The 22907-nt window shown below is 46.3% G+C and overlaps 1 protein-coding gene across 1 annotated transcript in view; it reads left to right on the plus strand.

Annotated features, from left to right (window-relative positions):
- The window catches only part of srcin1a (SRC kinase signaling inhibitor 1a), a 59408-nt gene that overhangs the window by 14222 nt on the left and 22279 nt on the right, over nucleotides 1–22907 (plus strand). The window contains 3 exon segments of the mRNA XM_088317749.1: nucleotides 16807–16839; nucleotides 17711–18048; nucleotides 20288–20314. Of these exon segments, the coding sequence (XP_088173875.1) occupies nucleotides 16807–16839; nucleotides 17711–18048; nucleotides 20288–20314 (398 nt within the window).

A 22907-nucleotide genomic window follows, 5' to 3' on the forward strand; every position in this document is an offset into this window, starting at 1 on the left:
GTGAAGGAAGGCGGCGATGTTTGGCGACGACTTCCGGGTGTTCCTGCCTGACGTCGGCCAGGTGTCGGTGTTGGAATGCGAGGACGCTGCCGTCGGAGGTAAGCCGTGTCCAGCTCCATCTGGCGTTCTGCAATCGGAGCCATCAGGATAGAAATTTGAAGTCGCTTCCTAGAATTTTTTTTTTTTTCGATTGAGATGTCTTGTTTTTTGAAAAAACATTTTAGGCGGCCGTTTCCGTGAAATATCTTCCGTTTTTGTCGATGCCGTCATTTCCAGTTTTGCCATTGTCATGTCAACAAACGCATTTTCGATCGTAGGCCCCCCAAGTCCCCGTTATGGAGCCCATTCGATGCCTTCCAAGGTTAATTTGGCGCTTGAGTCATGACTAGAAACTGCAAAAAAAAAAAGAACTTGGAGTGGTTATGAGCAAACGGGAAGCGAGCAAAGCGTCTGCGCGTTTTTTTCAAGTGGCTTCCGAGGGGACGGGAGCAGACAGCGGGCCAATTAGCCGCTTCGGCTGGAGTGAACATGTTGGCTCTTTGAAGGGCGCGGAAAAACCAGCACGGATTGAAGAGCGTCACTCGGCAGCATGTCAATAATAATCGATGATGAAAGGACGACAGGAAAACCGAAGTTGACTCCTCCATCTTGTCCGTCTCTTCGCCGGACACGAATAGCTTACGCGATCGGTCTGAAATCGTTCCGAATTCCGCACGTTAGGACCGGCATCTCGGCAGGCGGACGATCCGACACATTGAAGTCGTTCCGGCTCGGTGTGTGTGTGTGTGTCTGCTTCCTGGGTGTGTGTTGAGACAATTTGGAATGTTTGACTTTGACATTTTAGTGGCCTTTCGTGAGCGAGCGAGAGGGAGCACTTTTCGTCGCACATTTTCTTCATCCTCTGCAGCGATCTGAGAGGAGCTGAGTCAGTCCTCCAGGTGGACGATGGCCGTCTCCGCTTTTGAGCTTATTTTAGGCACGATTGGTTGGAGTGAGGATTCCCCGAGAGGGTTTTTCTCACATTGCCTGCCGCATTTCAATGAGTTTGAGAACTTTTATGCGAAAGAGAAAAAAAAAAACGGCAACCTTGATGTCAATGACAACAAAAAAACATTGCTGGAGACAGGATTCCTTTTCCAAACGATTCCGGATGTGTTAAGTCAACAAAAGCCTGCGCCCCACGCCGATCATTCCCGCGCTGACAGACGGCGAGACGTGGCCTTGGTGGTTTTTTTTTCCAACAAAGTGACGCCAAATGAGCGTGCGTCGTTTGGCCACCGAAGGAGGCTTTTCATGCGTGTTGGAGATAAGCGGCAGATAGACGGCACGTCCAAACGGCGAAGCCACGTTGCACTTGCGTCGTCAGGCGAGGACGTGTGAAGGTCACGCGGAAGAGGAGCTTTTTGAAAGAATTAACCTCTTAAGGTTGCACGTTGGAACGCTTGTTGTCGTCGACGCTTTCCACATCCGGTCCAAGTGGTCAATTTCAAGTTCAAGCCAAATTGAAATGTTTGGTCGCGTTGCTGAAGTTAACATTTTTCGATTTTTCAGCGATTGATGCATTTTGACGACATCAAATTGGAATCTGCCCATTTTTTTCCTTATTGTCTCTGCCCTGAGACGTATCCCAATTGTGCCAAAAAAATAAAAACTCTGTCAAAATCCAGCCCAAGTCTTACTTTCTAGAAGGGTGATCAATATTGGGCAAACTTGCAGAATTTTAGCAGCCCAAAGAGACGAGACACTCTGCCGCCTTTTAATCAAACATCCCCAACGTCCGTCCTGCCGACTTCTTCTTCTAACCGTCTCACAAGCATGACGCTGCCGACATGGCGTCTCCGTCTCGGGGCTTCTCTCTGATGTTTAATCAGAATTTGGCAGACGACTGTCAAGTTTTCATCTGGCAAATGAAGTGCGTCCCCCGGCCCGCCCATGAATAAGTCAGCACCCAACGGTGCCGCCGCCTAATGAGTTGCTTTGCATGGCAACACCGTCGGCCCTTTTTCCCCCCGAGGCAGCGCCGCCGAGGCCGTGCCCTTGACTTCGCTCCCACACGGTCGAGCTCGTCTGGGACCCGAGCGCTTCTGACGAGTGAGGATGTGTCCCACGGGTGAATGGCTGCCATGGTCCCGTCACGCCGCCGATGCCGACCTCGCTCGCACTCGGAGAATCTGGGCCATCGGCGCCACTCGGGCACGTCAGAAGGCTGAGAGGCCGAGAGCTGTGAAGTCCCGCCAGGCTGGCGACAAGCTCCGCCCCTTGCAGGAGGCCGCTCCTCCTTTTGACACGCGGCTCGTGGCCCGCAATCCCCGAGAGGCCGAGCGGAGGTGCGCTAAGATGCGGAGAGTGCGACTTTTCTCCAGACAGACGGAACCGGGTCGCCTTCGGGCCCGGCAAGTGCAGCCTCTCGTTTGTCGGAAATCTTCAGCTTCAACATGACGCGCGTCGGATTCGCCGCTCGGCTTCTCTTTAACACCGTGTCGGGATGACGAGGCCGCGCGCCCAACTCCATTTTCAGCTTGTCAACATATGACACGCGGACGTCGCCTTCCTTGTCTTTCTCGACTTCTTCAACTCTACGATCACATTTAAATTCAAATTTCCAAAATCAGGACACAGTTCGGTTTTCTATTGATTGATTTTTGGATTCCATTTTTCGCACCGTAACAATTTGACTTTGGTATGCTCGTTATTGTCCAAAGAAGTAAAAACTTTTTCTTCCAAATATTTCCGACATGAAGAATTGAAGGCGTTGCGATGACACGAGTGCTACGTTTGATTTAACATGACGTGATCCAAACCGTCAATTCTTGCTCGTTGACGCCGACTTCACTGCTTCCGCCATTTTCTTTCGTGTCGTCCGCAAGCTCCGACAAACGAGCAGAAATGTGATCATTTTGGAGGCCCAAGATGGCCGCCATCCTCGGCGCTGTCGTTGAATCTTCGCCGCGCGTGAGCCTCATTAACTTGATTCCCGCTTGAGGCCGCGGCTTTCACGCGCAAGCCGGTGACTTCCTCTTGTAACTGCCAAAATCGGCACCTTCTCCCCCGACACGGGTCGGGATTACCTGCTCGGCACGGGCGACTTCCACTTCCTCTGCTTTTTGCCTCTTCAGAATGACGGCCGTGTTGTCGGATTGGGAAAACTAACGTGCCCCAAGAATGAAGATCGACATCAGCATCGCTGACGTGCGCGTTTGTCGCGTCTCACACGTCTCATCTGACAGAAAAAGACCTCAAAGCCTCTCATCGTTCTTTCAATGATTGTTAATATTCCAACATTTGGGATTTTTGTTGGGAGGGGGGGGGAAATACTAAATCAAAAAATGTTGTTTGTATGCAGCATGTGAACTGTCAATGTTTTTTTTTTTCTCTCCAAGAAAACGTCCCAAGGCGGATACGGTAAAAAAAAAAAAAAAACGCAATTGAGTAATTTAGTTTGTTTTCTTGTGTGCCGCGAAGCAGCTGCACACCTGACCTCGCCGTCAACCAATTTGAAGTGAAATGTTATTTTGCGGCGACCAAATGGGCTTCCGCCCGCCGCCGATTGGAGGCTATTAAAGCGTCGATTAAACGCACACGAGCGCTCTCTCTCGCAACTCATTACGGCGGCCATTTTACCTTTCCCTTTGATAAATACGTCTCAAACTAGAGGCAATTAAATGGCTAATTTGTTGTTTCGTTCTCTCCGTATTAGGAATTAGCCGTGTCAGTAGCTTTGTGGCCACGAAGAAAAAAGAAGCGCGTGTTTAACTCGACACCGGTTTCGTTTTGTCAGCAGAAACTCCTTTGTGATTTTCCTTCCAAGGGCGTCTGGATTTTTACTGATAAGGTTCGAGAGGAACGTGTCGAAAATGAGCTGGGCGGTCCGTCTCGGGGGCGGAACGATGTGGCCCGACCGGGCGTCGCTTTTTGGGGCGGGGGCCGGTGTGCTGACAAATTCTAAAAGGTTCCAATTTGGATTGTAGCCCAACCACAAACGGGCCCTCGAGTGGTCGGCGTCGGCGGCCGACAATTTTTATGAATAAGGTCAGAGGTTCGAGGCCGAAAGGCGGGAGCCTGACCGGCAAAAAAAGGGTCAAGTGCCCAGCTCTGTGATAATATTGAACATGTCAGGATGCTAAAGAATGAATTTGTTTGGTTTTGTAACGACGAACGACGTGACTTTTGCGTCGTTGAGATTTTTTGTGAGGTCAGCGTTCATTTTGGACCACCGACGTGAACGTTGAGACCGCAGGGCACTTCTGTAGCGCCAATTAAGTATCAACGAGTCCAACGCCCGTTAAAAGAGCCGTCGGACCGGCGCTTTGATTTCCTTGCGACTCGAATGAGCGGCACGTCCTTCAGCGCTGAATGCTGATTTGGGCGCTCGCTCGAAAAGGAAACGCAAACCGGCGGCAGTCATTAAAAGGCTGCTGCTCCGTTTTAGTCGTCTCCTCCCTGAAAATCATCGACACTAATTTGGATGTTTTTTTTTTTTTTGCCGCCTTTGTACAACAAGATTTGCATAATTGATGAATTCCGATGCGTCACAAGAGGTTTTACGCCGGATTACAGACAAATGTCTCGTAAATTGTTAACAGCGACAGCGAGAGCGAGTGAGACGAGCTTGTCACCATCAAAGCGTAAATGTCTTTGGACGAGATCATGACCGAGTAGCTTTCTTTTGAGCGAGCCCTTCACCATTCCAGCTCGTTAGGGTTGCAGGCCGACGTCGTCAAGGACGCAGGATTGATTGTCCGGACCTTGCGAGGTGCTGAGGGGGCGCTCGCGACCTTTTTCAATCAAGTGTAATTGCACCTCCACGCCACTAGTTGGTAGTGGCGATCTCCTTGTGCAGTTTGTTTTACAACGAAAATGTTTTTATTTAGTGTGGCGGCGGAGGGAGGCGGAATGTTTTTTTTCTTCTTGCAAGGGGGCGTTACAGCAAATAATTGAGAAGCACGAGATGTGTGCTGACATCCTCAAGCGTGGCATGAAATGTTGATGACTTAAAACATCGCCGTCGAAGAAACTGCGCACGCCACGACAGACGTCGGCTGTCGCATTGGTGGCGGGGAAGAAAAATCACAACAAATAGTTGAAATGGTCGCCCTCATGGCAGCCTCTCGGGCGCGAATGATGACTCGTCACACTTTGGCTCGTTTGTCACCCAGTGCGGCCGACGGAGCTGAGGGGCGTCCCGATCGCATCAACTTGAGTTATGGCGACGCCAAAACCTTCGATTACGGCGCTGTGGGGAAAAGAAGCTTTTTTTTTTTTTAAAGGCTGTCGGGGGTGAGAACAACGCAAGGGTGAGATGAAGACAAGCATTTTTATCTCCTCTTTTGATTTTGTGTGTTGCCCCCGAAGGCAACCTTGTTGGAAGGCCATGCTCGTTCCGTTTAGAACTGAGCACAGGGAATCTTCCCTTCTTTTTTTTATTTATTTTTGGGCGGGGCAATGTCGTAGGCACATCGATTCATTTTTGAGAACTAACTAACAAACATTTTCGTTGATGAATTGAAATAAAAATGAGTGCTTTCACTAAAGATGATTACAGTTATTGCAAAAACGTTTTAGTCTTTGTTTATTAATTTCGAATGTTCAGTTTATTTCATACTTTATTACTAAAAGGTCATTTGTACACAAATGTGAATAATTCAACGGTGAAAGAGGACACCGTGAGCCATTCATTTCCCTTTTGGATTTATTTGTAGGAGGCGAATTGTCGTGTGTTGCTTCTCTCTGATGCAAAATTTAGTGGACTCGTTGTTTACTCGTCCTTGTGAGCCGCCGACTTCCTGTGTTAGCATAGCAACACACGCAAACACTGCGTGGATAATGTGCGTGCGTGTGCTCGCATGTCGCGACTCAATCCACGTGTGGAGCAGCTGTCAAACCCTGAGCGGCCGTTGTTAACCTTGTCGCTCAGCGTGGATCCGCTCCAATGTCTTCGGGTGGGCTCGAACACGCACACACACATGAATTCATAATCACGAGTGGGTAATTGCCAAATCTTAACTGCAGGATGTGATGCGTCAATGTCCTGCGATGACCATTTTGGCCACCAGAGGCCACTGTTGCTGTTAGTTCGAGTGCCTCAATTAAAAGGCTTCAAGATGAACCTCAGAATCAGAAATGCCTTTATTGTCATTGTACTCAAGTGTGCAACGAGATTAGAGAGCTCCCCTCTCCAATGCAATACAACAATAATTCAGATAAATATGTAAATTAGATAAATAATTAGTGCAATGGAAAATAATGGAGAGCAAGTTCATCAAATATATTCTAAAATTGTAATTCATCATCACTTGAAAAAAAATATAATAAGAAAGGTTCAAGTCAACAAAATACCAGTATTGTTTTTATTCTGGTTATTATTATTGATGATTTCCATCCGTCAACCTCCTGCCTGCAATTATCTCCGTTTGGAAGCTGGAAGAAGCTTCTTTCCCGCTCCCCAGCGGGCCTCCATGTGTATATTCTCCGCTTTGATGGGCTCTTTTTATTATCCACGGATAGCGAGATAGTACCCATCCCTGAAGGCTCCAGTTACACTTGCTGAGCGGCGGCAGACTTCATAGACGGATGAAATTCAAATTGAAGACTCCCCTCTCGGGTTACACCGAGCGAGCGTGGGCAGGAAGGGAGCAGGTGTTTGGAAGACGGGGAAGGTGTGGAGCTTAAACTTAATGCAAGTTTGAATGATTTTTGCTTGCGTTGTCTTATGTCACGAATAACGCAGCCTCTGTGAAGTTTTTTTTTTTGTTTTTAATGGTTTGGCTTGGCCTTTCCTTGTGATATTCAGACGGGACTCGACTTTCCTTTCCATGTGATATTTCCATCCGCAGGTATGATTGCTTATTTCCTCATGTGGGATTGTACTGGAACGTGATACATCTGCATCCGATATGGTCACTGTTGCTGCAAATATTCTTTTCCCATCAGTTTGTGGTTTGTGTCATGAAAATTGACCAGAACAGAAATTGCGATCCGATAGCAGTGTCTCGGTAAAGTGGCAAGTGGCTCATAGTTTACGCTAAGCGGGGCCAGCTGGTCCGTTTGTCAGTCCGAAAACGTTGCCTTGTATATTTTGTGCATCTGTTCTCTGCAACCTCTTAAAAGGAATCAACTCGAAAGGGGGGCGGCCAACTTGTGATGAAGAAGCACATTTAGACACGCGAGCCAGGCTGGCATCCGTCGCTGTCGTATCAAAATATGCGTGTTCGTTGACGCCCACATCACTCACCGGGCCAGGCCTTTTAAAGCTATACACACTCAACGTCACAAATACAACAGTGACGATGGCGACCTCAGGTGGACGGCGTTATTGTGGATACAATTTTTTTTTTTATCCGATTCACTGATGGGATAATCAATTTTAAAAATATCCCATAGCTTCAACTTCTTTTCATGGTGACTTTTGTTCTTTTTTAAATTTTGTTATTTTTTTATTAGTTGTTACAGTTGGTTTATTTGGGGGGTTTTTTCCCTCTAAAATGCTTTCCTTTTCATTTTTATTAGTTTTAGTATTAGGTTTATAAATATTATTATTATTATTATTATTAGAGATATTATTTAAAAGCGCTGTTGTTTTTCTTTTCTTTTCTTTGTCTTTCATCCACCGTGTTTAAGCGAGGCCTCAGCCTTAAATGATGAGTGGAGGACAGACAGGAGGTTGAGGGTGGCGACAAGGAAGGTGCCGCAGTCGGCCATGTTTGCTGGCGGCGGCGTGCGCTCAGCTGGAAATAATGCGTGAAATGGGTTGAGAGCGACGGAGGAGCACCGAGAGAGAAAAGTCACATTGTTCACAAGTCGCAGCTTTAATGCACTCTCTCTCTCTCCCTCTCCATCTTTAGGTCACTCCTTGCATGTCCTTTTCTAAATATCCTGACTCCGTTTCACGTCGCCGTCAGGTAGTGACGATTACAATCGATTAGTCGATGGGCGAAGGAAGGTTACGCCGAGGGAAGAAAAGTGAATGATGAAAAGTTGAAAGGACGCTGGCAAAGCCTCAGGTGGGCGCTTGAAGTGGGACGCTGCTCTCATGCATTTTTATTTGATTTTTTTTCAACTTTTCTTTGACTTGCCGTCAGCCGGCGTCTTGCTTTGTTTTTTTTTCTTGAAACTTTAATGAGGCATTCCCCTTCCAAGGGAACCTTTGCGGAGGGAGGCCACTTGAGTTTGTTGTCAGGAGAAGCACGTATTGCTCCACTGTAGTGCTTCAAAAAGACTCGACGGGCCCCTTCAGGAGCGCCGCCGCCGCCTCATCACTGACGTGCGTCTTGGAAACTTTCCCCGCAGTCCTCGAGGGACTTTTTAAGTCATTTGTAGCGAGTAGCTGGAGCGTTGCTTCATAGTTGATGTCGCTGCTGCAGTTTGGCTCTCATTCACGTTTGCATGCGGGAGAGAGATTGGGACGACTCTTTTTTTTTTTTTTTTTGTACGCCTAATAATACGGAGCTGTGTCAGAAAAGAGTTGATTTCCAGTTTTTGACTCGATAAGCCTGCCGCTAAGATTGTGATCATTTAGTTTCAATGATAATTTTGGCCGGATTAGGTCAGGTGTGCTTGATGAAGTGTCTTGTGACGGAGCAAATTCGTAATTGGGAAAGTGATACTCAGTGATGTCGGTACGCAGGCTCCCTCTAGTGGTTACCTGAAGAATCAGCGCTTTCAGGCAATGAAACCTCCGTCTCATTTTTAGGAACGCTTGGGCCTACTGCGCTACTGTCTTTTATTGACTGTCAAGTATGTATTTTTTTTGTTTGTTTTTTTTAATTGATAAATGACAGATATAGCTAATAAAACAAATGCAATTGTTATTCTTTTGTCCCAATCGTTGCACTATATTGCAATCTCATTGTAATGGCTTGTTTCCATGGCGATGTCAGCCGTCGCTCATCTTGCAGCCCCTCCCTCCTCCTCCATGACTCATGTGAGCAAGAGAGCAGTTAGACTTGGTTAAGATGTTTTGTTTTTTTTTTTTTTTTTTTCAAACTCCGCTCGCTTTCGTGGGACAAGGCCACTGACCGCCACCACCCCCCACCCTACCTCATATTCTCTTTCATCATTCGTTATTCCTTGCTGTGCCTTGGTATGAAGCAGAACAACGGAGCGCGCTGGCAGCCGCCTCGGCCTGGCCGGGTTGTCTTCTGCGCGGGAGCTCTTATTAGCCCGCCAGGCTTTGAGTCAATGGAGGCCTACACCTCTCCTCGCCTCTTGCGTCTTCCCCTTCAACGCACTCCAATTAGGATGTGCTGTCCGCACGCGATCATGCGTGTGCACTCCAGTGTGGCTGACGCTTGCTTCGCGACTTGACCTTGTTGTGGCCCTGAGCGCTCGTTGCCCCCCCCCCCCTCTGGCAACGTTAATTAGCCAAGTCAACTATCAAGAGTTTAAAGCGCTCACACCCGCGGATGCTTGTGGGATGAATACCAAGTGAAGTCGTGCACTTGAATCGAAGGATTAAACGGAGACATTTAGGGGGCCGTTCTGGACTGAAGCTATCAAAACACAATTTGAAAATGTAAAGAATGCAAGAGATTTGTGAGACATCAACACGAACTGCCCGCCGTCATGCTGAGAACCTTCTTGCCTGGTTTACGTCTTAAATATTCGGAACAGCTCTCCGCGCGTTACGGTGCAATTCTGCAGCCGTGATAAAAGCGTGGCTGGCGGTGGCGTCGGCGGATGGAGAAAAATAATGGACGCATTGTTCTGAGTCGCTTGAGGCAGCAGGTCACAAACAAGTCAGCTGCAGAGGAAAGAGAGAAGGTGTGTGTGTGTGTGTGTGTGTGTGTGTGTGTGCGTGCGTGTGTGGGTGTGCGTTTGTGTGTGTGTGTGTGAGATGGGGGGCATTTCATTTGGATTCGAAGCTAATTAAAGTCTGTGCGTCAACCTTCTAGAAAACGGGTGCCGATGAGCGAGAGGCACAAAATAAGCCTGGCGAGTGAGTGTCAAGATTTTAAACGTGAGATGAGGAAATATGTCACAAATTTTTTTAAATGTAGCTGCTACTCGTTTTTTTTTTGACAAGTTCTAGTGAAAAAGAGAGAGGGATTGTCAGAAAAAAGGAAAAAAAAGACTTATGTAATTTATTTTAATCTCCTTTCCGAGAGTGGTATGAGCCCGTCTCGTCAGACCCAAGCTCCTGGTTCTATTTATGTTCTCCACAGACACTCATGAGTCTCACACGCACACGTCTTCTTCCTGTCCCATCATTCACCTGACCTCCATGTCTCCATCCGGCCCAGATTTTTTCCCCCGTTTTTGCATGATTGCCTGGATGCAATGCACGTGTTTCCCACCAGAGGGCGCTGAACTTTCGCATGCAGTGGTGCCTTCAGATACATGTTGAAATAGTGCTGTGACCTCGCGCAGAACTCAGAAGAGTTCTTCACATCAACTTTTAACCAATAATCCATTCCAGCCTTTTGTGTATTTTAATGAGGACAAATATCACTCCATAACATTGTCCTTAAAATCTTCTAATCTGCATTTATGTGTTTAATTCTTTTGGAAAATTTCCTTGTGTCTCAAGTCCCCTCCCATCTCATCATTAAAATACTAAGATGTACTTTAAGTTGTTGTATACAGAATAAGAAATGAATACCTTTTTATCTTGTCTGTTCACATGCGTTGCTCAATCGTTTGTGTTCAACGTTGAGCGTTAGCTATATTATAGCAGTCTTAAAGGGTGAGTGCGTGTCCTTGTCTTTGTTTTATGTGTCGATTGACAGTAAACTTCAACGGAAACTGAGAACTGAAAAACGTGTCGGTAGAAATAAAGCAAAAACCGAGGAAGTCTCGTAAGTGTGCGTCAGCAGAAGTCAAAATGTTGTTGACGTCCATCACCGCAGAAAAGGAATTACAAAAATGTGAAATTGCCGCTGTCCCAAATGCTTGAGCCACGCTTGATTGGCAGCATGTCGTCCGATGGAAGTCGTCCAATCAGATGGAGTCACCACAAATGGCGCTTTTGTTGTTTTATTTTTTCAATGTATTTGTCCAAAAAAAAAAAAGAATTTTATGCTGTTAGTTTAGTTACATTTATAAATGTTTTTATTTAATGACTTTTTTTAGAAGCAATCTCGTTTTAATTAGGTTTTCTGAACCATGTGACATGATTATGCGCTGCGCGATGTGTTCATAGCGGGCGAAATACGACGCCGCGCACGCTCCACAATGTGCCGTCATTTACGGCGGCCCTTTTGTCGCCAAGAAAAGGCCGCAGACAGGCAAGTCAATTTTAGCGCCGGTTCTCGGCTCAGAAAAACTTCTTGCGTGGCCTCCGTCTCAAAACCTCGTAAATCATCAGCCTTTTCGCGGCCAACAACGAGATGCGTAATAGACGGATTCATCAAGGCGACAGAAGCGCCACAAAATGAAGTTGTGATTCTAGTTTCATGAGTTAGATTGTATGGACTTCTACAAAAAATTAGAAGGAGCGATCAATTTGCAGCCCAGCGCAATGTTGAACCAACCTTTTTGCCTTTGTTCCATCATTTAGGCCGCAAAGTGTCCTCGGGGGTGCTGGCGACAACAAATACAAGCTGTTAATGAACTCTGACTGGTTAATTTTTCATTTCCAACACGATGTCGGGCCTGTCGACGCCACCTCCCTCCTCCCGTCATGTCCTCCGAGTCTCCATTAGCGCAGCTGATGCTAGCGACTTGTAATCGAGATCTGGCGCCGGCGTGCGCTTGGCATGGCACCCACATGTGTGCCACACGTGCGCATTTGTGCTTCGCCGCGGTTGAAAAGTGACCAGAATGGCGTAATGCGTCAGGTGTGCTGGGGAACGTCTCGCCATTCGCTGTCGCCGGCTACATGTGATCTTGCCTTGATGAAGCAGCATTGGCTTATTTGCGTTCGTCATCTGACGCGTTTTGGTTTGTAAGCCAATTCCACCACTTTGGTGGCTAACCACGAGCTGAACTCATCTGCCGGCGGATGTGTCGAGGGCGTGTCTGTCAAAGTGCTCTTGGGCTCTCATTGCGACCGTTTCATGACCAAAAGCTGAAAACGGCTGAGCCGTGATGTTTGGCGCAACTCACACCAGGGTTCATAATCCAAAACTTTCTAGGGAGCGATATTGAGTCGTCATGGCCCAATTGTCAACATTTTTGTCTGATTTCCATCTGGAGGTGCCATCTGCTGGAATTTTGCCCGTACGTAGCGTTCACGCGCGTGCACTTCCTACGTAGACGGCGCACTTTACTCTCTGACGACAAAATGTTAGGACGCGTTTCGACTCAAACGGGAAAATTCAGATTTGCCGTTCGTTTGGAATGGCAAATTTTCCATGCAATTGAACGCACCACCGAATCGTGGACGGCCCAAACGCAAAAATAGAAAGACGAGCTCTATTGAACGTGTCACCTGCGAAAAGTAAGAGCGCACTTGATGGATGGCGCGTCGTCCAACTCCTGATTGATCAATTCATTTATTAAGACGCATCCGTTTGTTGGTGCGTGTCGAGCCCACGAGACGTTGCCGTCAAGCGTCGGCACGCTCCAATTGTCTTGAGTGCTGTCGGAGTACGCCGAGTACGGCGGCGCCGTTGCCACGGGAGCCGCCGTGAGAGGACGCGGCGAGGCTGGTGGGCGGCAAGGATGGGAGGACGCCTCTTATGAAAGGCCTCCTTTGCCCAGCAATGATCAAGACCACATTTTCTTTGTCTTTTTTATTTTTCCGGACACCCCCAAGCCGAAGCGTGGTCTCGGCTCTTAAAGTCGCTGCTTGACCTCCTCCTGATGGCTTCGTGTGGGTGGGCGGCCGCCATCTTCGCTTCGCTTTTAGCGCTCGTCTCCCGACGCCGCTTCCGGCTTTCGCAGCTAATGGAGAAAAAATGTAAAGTGCACACGCTTGGCCGCTAGCAATGGCCCTGTGTGTGTTTTTTTTTTTTGGTTTTGTTTTTTTGCGCAACCCTTTTGAGTGGACACCAAATGCACAAACAAGAAGCAATTTGGTTAAGTGTAGTTTTGGTTTGTTGTCTCTCTAATCCTTGGCAAAGCCGTGTGAGTTTTTATTTTTCTAAAGACAATATGTTACATTTCGGTGGCAACGGTGGATTCACCTCTTCACAGATTTGTTTTCCTTTTTTTTTTTTTTTTTCTTTTGAAGGTGGGCTCTAATACTCATTTTTCCTGGATTAAAAAAAAATTCTAAACAGAGGCCAGAAGTGCCCGAAAGAAAATCTAAACACTGGCCAATTTTGAAACTACAAAATGTATTAAAATGACCACACTTAATTAAATATAAAACTCAAATATGAACCAGTAGCGGTATGAGCCTGGGAATTTTTTTTTGTCACGTTTTATTTTTTTCAATCTAAATATTCTAAATTACAGAAAATAATCCAAAAAGTTTTTTTTTGTTTTTTTTAATTTTTCGTTGTTTTGACAAATCATGATTCATTTTAAAGCGTCCCAAGATAAATGCAGCAACTTTATATCGGTGGTGGAAAACGTGTGGATTTTGCTGCTTAATTCATATTCCAAATTAGACGAGTGGGCCGCAAAGAACTATTATTGAAAGCAAATATTTGACTTGACTCCACTTTTTTTTTGGAACATTCGCCCTGAAATAACCAGACAACAAGTTGCAAAGCTGTCGTCAGGTGGCACCCCACGGAATTTAAGAATGGATATTTTAACGGTCAATTCCACACGCCTGAAAGAACTTTGAATGAAATCAGTCACCTCCAGTCGACATTTGTTGAAACAACAGTGACGGATTAGTTTGATGGATTGAATGTGTTTGTCTTTTATTGTGGAATGTCTTCCATTTAAACGCGCCGATGTTGACAGGAGCTCATCTTCCATCCTCTCAGCGTCTCTTTCCGTGCATTCGCTCCGAGTGATTTGCACAAAATAGCAAATGAAAATAGCTCGAGGACCGGCCCGATTGTTCCACGGCTCCCGTTTTCCTCTCAATGCGCGTTTGTCACCTGCCTCCGCTGACTTCCTCCCCTCTGCTCGTGCTTCAATATTCAGCGCCGTGCAAGAAGCTCGCAATGTGCTCTCGGTGAATTCAAATTCCAGGTCGAGACGCTCGCCTCGTTTTGCGCGAATGACTGCCCGGGAGTAGGAAAATACGATTAAAAATGGTTGGACAAGATACGCGTTCACGTCCGTTGCAGTATTAGCGTCCGCCGGCGTATGGAAAGCGCACGCCGGCCGCAACATTGTGGACACTTACGCAATCTAATAAAAGAAAGGGGGGAAAAAATCAATCGTTCTCGGGTTTGCCTGCATAAATTGTTGCAAGAATTCCCGCAATCTGCTCATTTCTGTGGTTTTACTTGTATGGCATCGTCGTTTGAAATATTTTGGTCACCCTCGTGACTGTGTGACGTCAAACATGAAAAAGCATCTCCAGGCATTGGCAGTCTGGACTTTAGAGCGGTGAACGAGTCTCTCCAAGTTTCCAATAACGCCACAAACTGTTGCAAGATTTATTGTGAGTAACTTTTTTTTTTCTTTAATGAAATTGCTAGAAAAGTCCTTGGTTGTCATGGTAACAAGAGCCGCGGTCTCCCTTAAGGCGACTTTGGAGGTTCCCATTGTGCAGCAAAATATTCCATTTGGAATATTAATGAAAGCATGACGGGCGTTATTTACACATTTGGAAACGTCACTCGTCTCATGGCTTGACGTCAATAGCCGGAACCTTCTAAGCAGTGCAGCCAGTAAGCTTCTTAGCATTCTGAGGGCACCTCTCGCTCCCTTTCACTCACTCCGCTCCGCTTTGATGTGAGCACGTATGAAATCGATGAAATCCGTCGAAAAAGACGCGCGTTCTTCTTCTCTTGCTTCATGGCGAGATGAAATCCAGTTCACTGGACGGACCCACCTTTGAGTGTTGGCGCTGCATGCGTGTTCTTTGTGTTTCTCCACTTGTATGAATAACAAGTGAAGGTGATTTTAAAAAGTGAAAAGTTGAGAGAACTTTATGATACATCCACTGTCAAGCCATTACATTAGGTACACCTGCGTGATCCAAAATGCTCTTTTCTGCCTTTATGTGTGAATTGTATATGAATGTGTTCAAATGAAATGTTGGCACTTGAGCTATTCTGTTTGCAAAATAAGCAAAGACCAATTTCAAATCTTCATCAATATGTTTCTCTTTGAATTTTCTCTTGCTATATGTTAGCATTTCTTCAAATGGTGCCATGTCCACAGAGCATGATCCTAAATTCCTTGATGATGGATGTCAATTTGCGCCTTCTGTACCCAGCTTGCTATCTTGCTACGTATTAGCAAAGCAGGTATGAACATGTTAGCATGTTCTCCTCCTAAAACGTTCCAGACCACAATTGACCTGCCTTCCTACTTTCTTTGCTTCTGTTTGAAGCGTCTCGTCGCTCAATGTTAGCATTTGATTCATTAATGACGTCAAATTGTCATCTATCCGTCCTACATGTGCTCGTGTTGATGCTAAATGTTAGCATTTAGCATCCTATTAGAAATGGCACGCGACTACACGACGCCATGCCAACGCCTCACTGATCTCGCAACTTTTTTTCTGTACTTGTGTTGCTATTTTGTTCCAGTTTTGAAGACTGACCTGACTGCATGTTAGCACGTTAGCATTCAGTCTGTCTTCATCACAAAGTTTTTCCTCGATTGTCAAGGCTACCACTCTTTTTTGTTGTCAGTGTTCTTTTCTTTGGCTTATGTGAAGATATATTGAGGTGCCAACGACGCCGGCATCGAGCTTGAATTCCCATTTTTCTATTCTTTGCTATCTCGACCCACGCAGCTTAGAAAGACGATGGCCTTCTAAGTCTTTCCGGCTTTTTTTTCACACCTCAGGCCTCTCGCGTTTGCGCGCCAAAGTCATTGTCTCGCATTCAGGCGAGAGGATGGCACAGTTATCGTTTTACTGCCAATTTTCTTTTTGTTCCCTCAAGTCGAGGTGCAGCGGTTCCATTTTTGCAGCGCGTCATGATGGGGCTCTTGAGCCCGGCCACTTGTTAGCAAACACACGACCAGCTAATGAAGTGCAAAGTGGATATCTGCTCGATGCTAACGCTATCAGTCCGCTGGCCCGCTTCACCTCCGTTTATTATCACTTCATCATCTCACGGACGCCAGGGTGCGATAAATGGACTGGCTAAGTGGGGCAATTGCAGTCCTTCGCGGCTTGGATTTCGAGATTTGTCCGCAGGAGAGCATCGCGTAGCGTTTTAATGGCATTCATTGTGATTGCAGTCGTGCCATATGGTCAAAGAAATCTTGATCACATTCATGTCATATTATATCCGAGTGTTGAATTTGTCGGTTAGTTTTTAATCCAATCAGAATCCAGCTAGCTGGTCCAAAACGCGTGCAAGCGTGTTTCTGCACATCATTTGTCCAGCCGTGGTGTCATAAATGACGGCAACATTCAAGTCCGACTTCACCGAAGGCCGACGTGCGGAATGCACGGCCCGCCGCTGCATTTCATACATTGTGTTTGAAAATTTTGCTGGCCGTGGTTTTCCGCTCTTCACATATTTAGTAGTCAGCACGCGACTTGGGCTCCAGAGCGAGTCTCTTGGCGTCGCTCTTCTCCCCTCCACTCGATTCTTCTTTTAATGCATTTTGTTCTTTTGTGTGCCAACGAACCGTTTTGTGAATGGATTGTGTGTCCACCTGCTTCCTGTTGAATGCGACCTCAACATGTTTTTCATGAGTGCATTCATAGTCGACCGTGTTCATGAGTTATGCATGCACTAATTGTGACTGTTGGCAAAGTGCTATTTGTTATAATAGTGCTTTTTTTTGTTTGCACGTTTTTGTGAATTAACCCTTGGCATGTTTCTCTTGCAGCACATGCCAGCAGGGCCTGTTATCCCAAACAAGGTAACTCACACGGCAAAGCTTCCATCCACCTTCATGCACATTTGATGTTCCTCCACATTTCTGCCGCTTGTGAGCTTTGCTGTCCGTCAAGTGGAGACGATCCAAAGATATTATTCCCGACCACTGGACTGCATCAGATGACAGTGTCATCATCATTGGTGCTCATCATCACACCAATGTGAATATTCTGATTTTTTTTGCTCATCTGTCTTTGCTAGACAATGTTACGGTATTATTCATCCATAATCCGAGCCGCTTATCCTCACAGAGGTGCTGGAGCCTCTCCCTGCCGTCTTTGGGCAGTGGGCGGGGCTAACACCTTGAACGGGTTGCCAGCCAACCAATTATAGCAAATGTAAACTAACGAAATATTTTCATCAAAAATACTTGAGTTGAAGGGGAAGTCACCCCCCCAAAAATATTTCAATAATGTCTAAGCATGGCATTCTGGTTAATATTTTGTTTGTTGAATATGATTTTAGCAGCAAAACCACATTTTCAGGAGACGGACATTTTCGTCAACTGAAAATGGCATCACAGGTGCGCAGGTAACATATTCTTATTTTATATACTTCCCCTTTAATGAAAGTTGTGTCAAGGAAGCGCGAAATATGACGTTTCTTTCATCATCCACGGATCGTTTAAGGTGTTTGGGATGACAAAGCAGCTAAACAAGTTGACTTTTGATTCGTTACAAAAGCTTTTCTACTTTGCTCACCATTTTTTTTGCCTTGCCAGCACTTTGAAAACATTCGTAGCGCCGGACACTCTCCTCCTATCTAACATCGCAGCCCATTTCCCCCCCCCCCCTTACCTCCTTCTTATCTCTTCCACCACGGTCACTTCCCGCCTGTCTTCGGCCCCGCCGCAGACCCAGAGCGCGGCGGCACTCACATGATCTCCACAGATGACCTGGAGTACCCGCGGGAATATCGGACGCTGGGCAACAGCGGCCGGCGCTTCTCCAACGTGGGCCTGGTGCACACGTCGGAGCACCGGCACACGGTGACGGCGGCGCAGAGCCTGGAGGCGCTCACCAACCTGCACAAGGCCGACATGGAGCGCAAGCGCGACGCCTTCATGGACCACCTGAAGAGCAAGTACCAGCAGCAGCAGCAGCAGCTGCAGCATCCGCATCATAACCCGCCGTCGCCCTCGCAGTCGCACGCCAGCATGAGGGGAGGCTCGGAGAGGGCCGCCCGAGAACAGGTATACGCAACGCTCGTTCACATGGACGTACACGCCGCGGCCTTAAGTGACATTTCGGCGCCGTATCTTATTTGAGCCTCACTACACTTTTGAGGGGGCGGGAAAAAACAAGCATCCATCAAGACAATAAAAGCATTTTCACTTGCGGAGGCGGCACTTCATATACTTAAGATGACGCCAATCTGTGTATTCAACAAAAACTCTGTGCAGCTCTGCTTACCCGATCATATTGTTTCAAAGAGTAAAATCAGGTGGCGGATCTTCGTCAAGCCAGGCTCATTATTTAAGTTGCCCATCAACTGCTGTAAATTTCCCGCGTTTTCTTGCGTTATTAAAACAAACTGGATTGATTTAAGTTCAAACTGTAGTTGTACACGGTCAATAAAAAATACAGAGGGAGAGGGGGAGCGATTCAGGTGGAGTCCATAGTTGCCGTGGCAACCCCTCCCACATATGGCGGAACGGTCACGTTGCAAAGGTCAGGCTGCGCAGACGAGTGTTGAAATGCAAATTGACTAAGTGCTCGGAACGACCAATTCGGAGGTGACGTCGCGTCTTTTAGTCTTTCGTAGCAAGAGTGAGGGGCGCCACTGAGGACGCGGGAAAAAAAAAAAACCCGCATCTCCCGCATGTGGAGGAGGAGGGAGGAGTGAGGAAGGAGGAGCTGGAGCGAGTACAGCGCTGCGACCAGTCAGGCAAAGCCGCCGCCGCTGTTGCTGCTGCCGCTCATGAAGAAAATGCAAAAAAAAAGGAAAAATCCCCAGCAGCTGATGTAATGAATTAAATAATGTGCGACGGGGGCGGAGGATGAGTGGAGCGGCGGACTGGTGCAGGTGAGGCTGGACTTAAGCGTGTCGACATGCGTGTGCAGATATGTCCTCTACCTGTTGTTTGTTTTGGTTGTCGTGGCGACAACCAGGAAATGCCGACCTACAAAGCGATATTCTATGCAGTTGCGGTTGAAATGTGTGTGTGTGTGTGTGTGTAAGCGAGCAGAAGTCCAAATGAGTGTGATGCGTTTGCTGGTGAGGTGCTGAGCGATGACGACATGCGGTGGAGGAAGGGTAGTAGTGAGAGCAGCCTGCTTTACATGCCGGTCAGGTAATGCAGAGCTCCTCTCACTCAGCTCTCCGCCTGTTGTGGAGAAAATGTGCGAGCAGCGTTTCATTTGCTAAGATTCTTTTTTTACGTTCTTCATGAGGGGGGAAAATGTGAGTCCAGAAGACTTCGGCGTGTCATTGTTGCTGAGAGCACCGAAAAAGAAATACGAAGGAAAGGAGGCAGTGACTTGACTTGTTTGAGCTGCGTGGCAAAATCGAGTCCATAAAGTTGTGTCACCAAGAGAGGAGTTAATATTTACGACGTACTTGATGGAGTGTCCGCAAAGGAGTTTTCTGCACGGACACTTGTTGGTTCCTTCTTGGATATGGTGACAAGTGCTGCTGAACGCTTGAATTTGACCCCTTCGCAATATTACGATTTATTCTGCGATGATTTATTTTTGTATTTTTTTTCACGATGCTCCTTCAAATTGGATTGGACAAGCCTGGCAAATGTGGCCATTTAAAGCCGGGGTGGATTTTCGACTCCCTAAAAGCCGGTCTAAGTTGTGCTGCTGGTTGTTTATCGCAATGTGGCGTGTGATTGATGAAGGATCAGTTTGGGGTGTTCAAAGTTAGCTGAGATGGGCTTCATCTCACCTGCGACTCGAATCGGGAAAAGCGCTACGTAGAAAATGGCTGCATGGATGTATTTTTTTTTCTTTTGGGGGCGGGGTCCTGCCTCCTTCTCAATCCTCGGCTCCTCCAAGTGACGCCATTCTCTGAGCGCTAACAACATTTTGCTCTGTGCAGTTTGCATGTCGCCTCCAAATGAAAGACAAGCCAGAACCACGCAAACCAATCCGCCCTTTTTTTTTTTCCGGATTTATTAATACGCAGCGACTGACTGATTAATCAAAAGTGCCTGCCGCATGAATAAGGGTTGGGATTTAATATTGAAATTCCTGACCGCTGCCCAATCTTTTTTTTTGGGGTGTATTTCCGGGGCCAGCGGCCGCTTGTGCATGACTGTGGGGTGATTCCATTTTAATGGGGGGGTGTTCACCTCCGCTCGCGATGAGGCGACGTGTCGGGAATGCGCACACCAGACAAGATTAGCGAGCGAGCATTCTTTTATTTCATTTGGCAGACTAAAATGGTCTTTTGTCTCTTTTTCGGTGCCACGGAAAACATCGCAGCAACAACCCAACTACTGGAGCTTTAAGGTCAGTGCTGCACGTTCAACAAAAAAAGTTTGTTGACTTGTTTGTGTCTGGTTTTGTATTTGTTTGCATTAATGGTTCCAAAACGTTTTAAGCCCCCTCGTGACTTACACAATTATTTTTAAGTGCGTCGCCTATAAAAGAATAAAAATAAAGAAATCTTTGAGAGTTTTGCATGGCCGCATGCGCAGTGTATGTAATTAATTTGCTCCAAGCTTGTCATGCAAAACGTCAAAGAAGGAAATGGGCCGGCTCGCTGCTACATTTTTATCGGGTTGCTCTTTTTGGCGTTTTATGAAGGTGTATATATGTATATTAGGGGTCATTCGATAAAAGTCATCAATCCATATATGAGGCGTGATCCAAATTCAACCACGTTATATTTTGAAGTGGAGCGATTCGGTTTGATTTGACGCGCTCACATCTATAAAATAAAGACCGATTTTTCCAATGAAAATGTTTTTTTGTTTTTTTTTGTGACACTACTAGTACTTGAACTGGAATTGTGGTCTTGGGTCTCTTGTTTACTTGCAGGCCATAAATGTTGGCACTCTAGTGGCCTTTGAGCATGATGTACTGTAAAGACGACCTCCAGTTTAGCTGTCTGCTCAGCCCTCAAGGCTCCTGCAAATAAATGAAAAAAAAAAATATATATATATATATAGAGAGAGATGGCACATTTTGCTTTTTTTAACGCACACCTCGGCAGAAGAAATACTCGCTGTTAAGACGTATTGATCACCTGCTCCAACAGTCAAATCTCCTCACGGTGGGCCGTTGTCTCTCACGGAAGTTGGCACGGAGGAGCTTGTGCTAAACAATGCGAGTATTGATGTGTGAGAGCCCGGGGATGAAAAAAAAAAAAAGCCCTCAGGCTTGTGTATTCGCCCCCCCGACACTCCTTCCATTCCGGCTCGGCTATCAGCGCGACAGGGTGGAAATGTCAGTGAATATCAATAGCCGAGTTCCTTGACCCATAGCGAGATGCGCGGCAATTTATCTCTCACTCTGCGCATTTTGTGATTGATGGAAACTCGAGTGGCGCTCGCGAGCCTAATGATAGCCTTTAGCGTCTGCAGCCGACAAGCTCGTCAATTCAACTTTATTTGCAATGGCAACAATTTCCAAAAAAGCCGTAGCAGCGTTTTAGAACGGCTTGTTCACTTTGTCTGCTCCTGGCTCAACTTTTGCAATTCTCACTTCATCCGTCTTGAAAAACTTTGATTCGAGCGTCCCAAATGAGTTCCGATCGGCTAAAGGGTTGTAAGTTGTCAAGGATGTTTCTATCAAAACAAGCCTGAACAAATGAATCAACCGGCCAAGATTGTCTTTTGTCACGCGCGGAGCAGCCCCCTGCAGTCAGAGGAGAAGCCAGCGTGTTGGACTGCACACGTGGTTTTTATTTGCATCAGCATAAGCAATTTGAATATGCAATACAGACAGAATGGGAAACTTGACCTTTGACTCCATCACACTCTTCCAGCCTATTCAAATGGTTTCAGATTACAAGACATCTTTTGGTGTATGGTGTATTTTCACAAGGCCCGACACATACAAGTTATCTTTCTGGCCGTGACGATATTGTTGCTTTAGAGATACCAAGCCTTGTGCTGGACCTCCCTAATTCATAAGTTACAGCCTTAAAAGCGAGCGAGTCTCACTTTATCTACTCAGGGTTAGAGATTTGAACAGAGGTCATCAACGCCCCAAGGAAGGTGTTTACAGAAAAGGGATCTGACGTTGGGGAGTCACATCTGCGATGGAGCCGTACCTGGCACCCATAGGAGGCTGTCGGAAAGTTCCGTGAAAGGCCAGCAGGATAAGAATGCACATGCAAAAAGGGAGAATTGGATATTAACAAAATGGACCACACCTGTAAGCATAGCTGTAGTTTGAAACTTGATAAAATGACAAAACCAAACAGACAAAACATACAGATGAGAAAGACAAAACTTAAATTTCTTTAACATAAGTTCAGCTGCGTCGCTCCCATTTTGTTGCCCTTCCTTCCTGATGATTATTTTTGGGGGGGATAAAATAATGATCAATTAATTGCCGACCGATTGTGAGCTTAGCGATATTATACCGGGCAGCCTGGGTCAAGACGCGTTTAATTCTCACCAAGGGTAAATTTTCTTTAACCGTTCAAACGAAAAAAAAAAGATGAATTTTATTGTCAACTAATTGTTGACTTTGCAATATTCTACTGAGCAGCCGGGACACGGGCGTGTTTGCTTACGATAATGCGTTCTTTTGTCATTTCCTTATTTGTCATTTCTTCTTGACAACCTTCCGATTCCTAATTTTCACTCTCGGAGGTTGTCATTGTCCTATTTTTCAAGCTGTAGGCATCACAAAATCATCAACAGCACTAAATAAATCAATAAATCAATAAAAATGTCCCTTTGGTCGTCATTGAGATGAAGTATCTCCATTGCGATATTCCCCATAAGAAAAATCCAAATACGGGTAGACGAGTTTTGTCGGGACACGTCGAATAAACAGCCAGGTGCATCGTGGGAAATTCCCTGAAAGTCTTTTCGCCAATAAAATGTGATCTCGGCACCGATTCAAAATAAAAGAGGAAAAGCGACTT

The sequence above is a fragment of the Idiotropiscis lumnitzeri genome, chromosome 15 (genome assembly GCF_059441095.1).
Source record: "Idiotropiscis lumnitzeri isolate Australia: NSW breed Sydney's pygmy pipehorse chromosome 15, RoL_Ilum_1.0, whole genome shotgun sequence".
NCBI classification, from domain to species: domain Eukaryota; kingdom Metazoa; phylum Chordata; class Actinopteri; order Syngnathiformes; family Syngnathidae; genus Idiotropiscis; species Idiotropiscis lumnitzeri.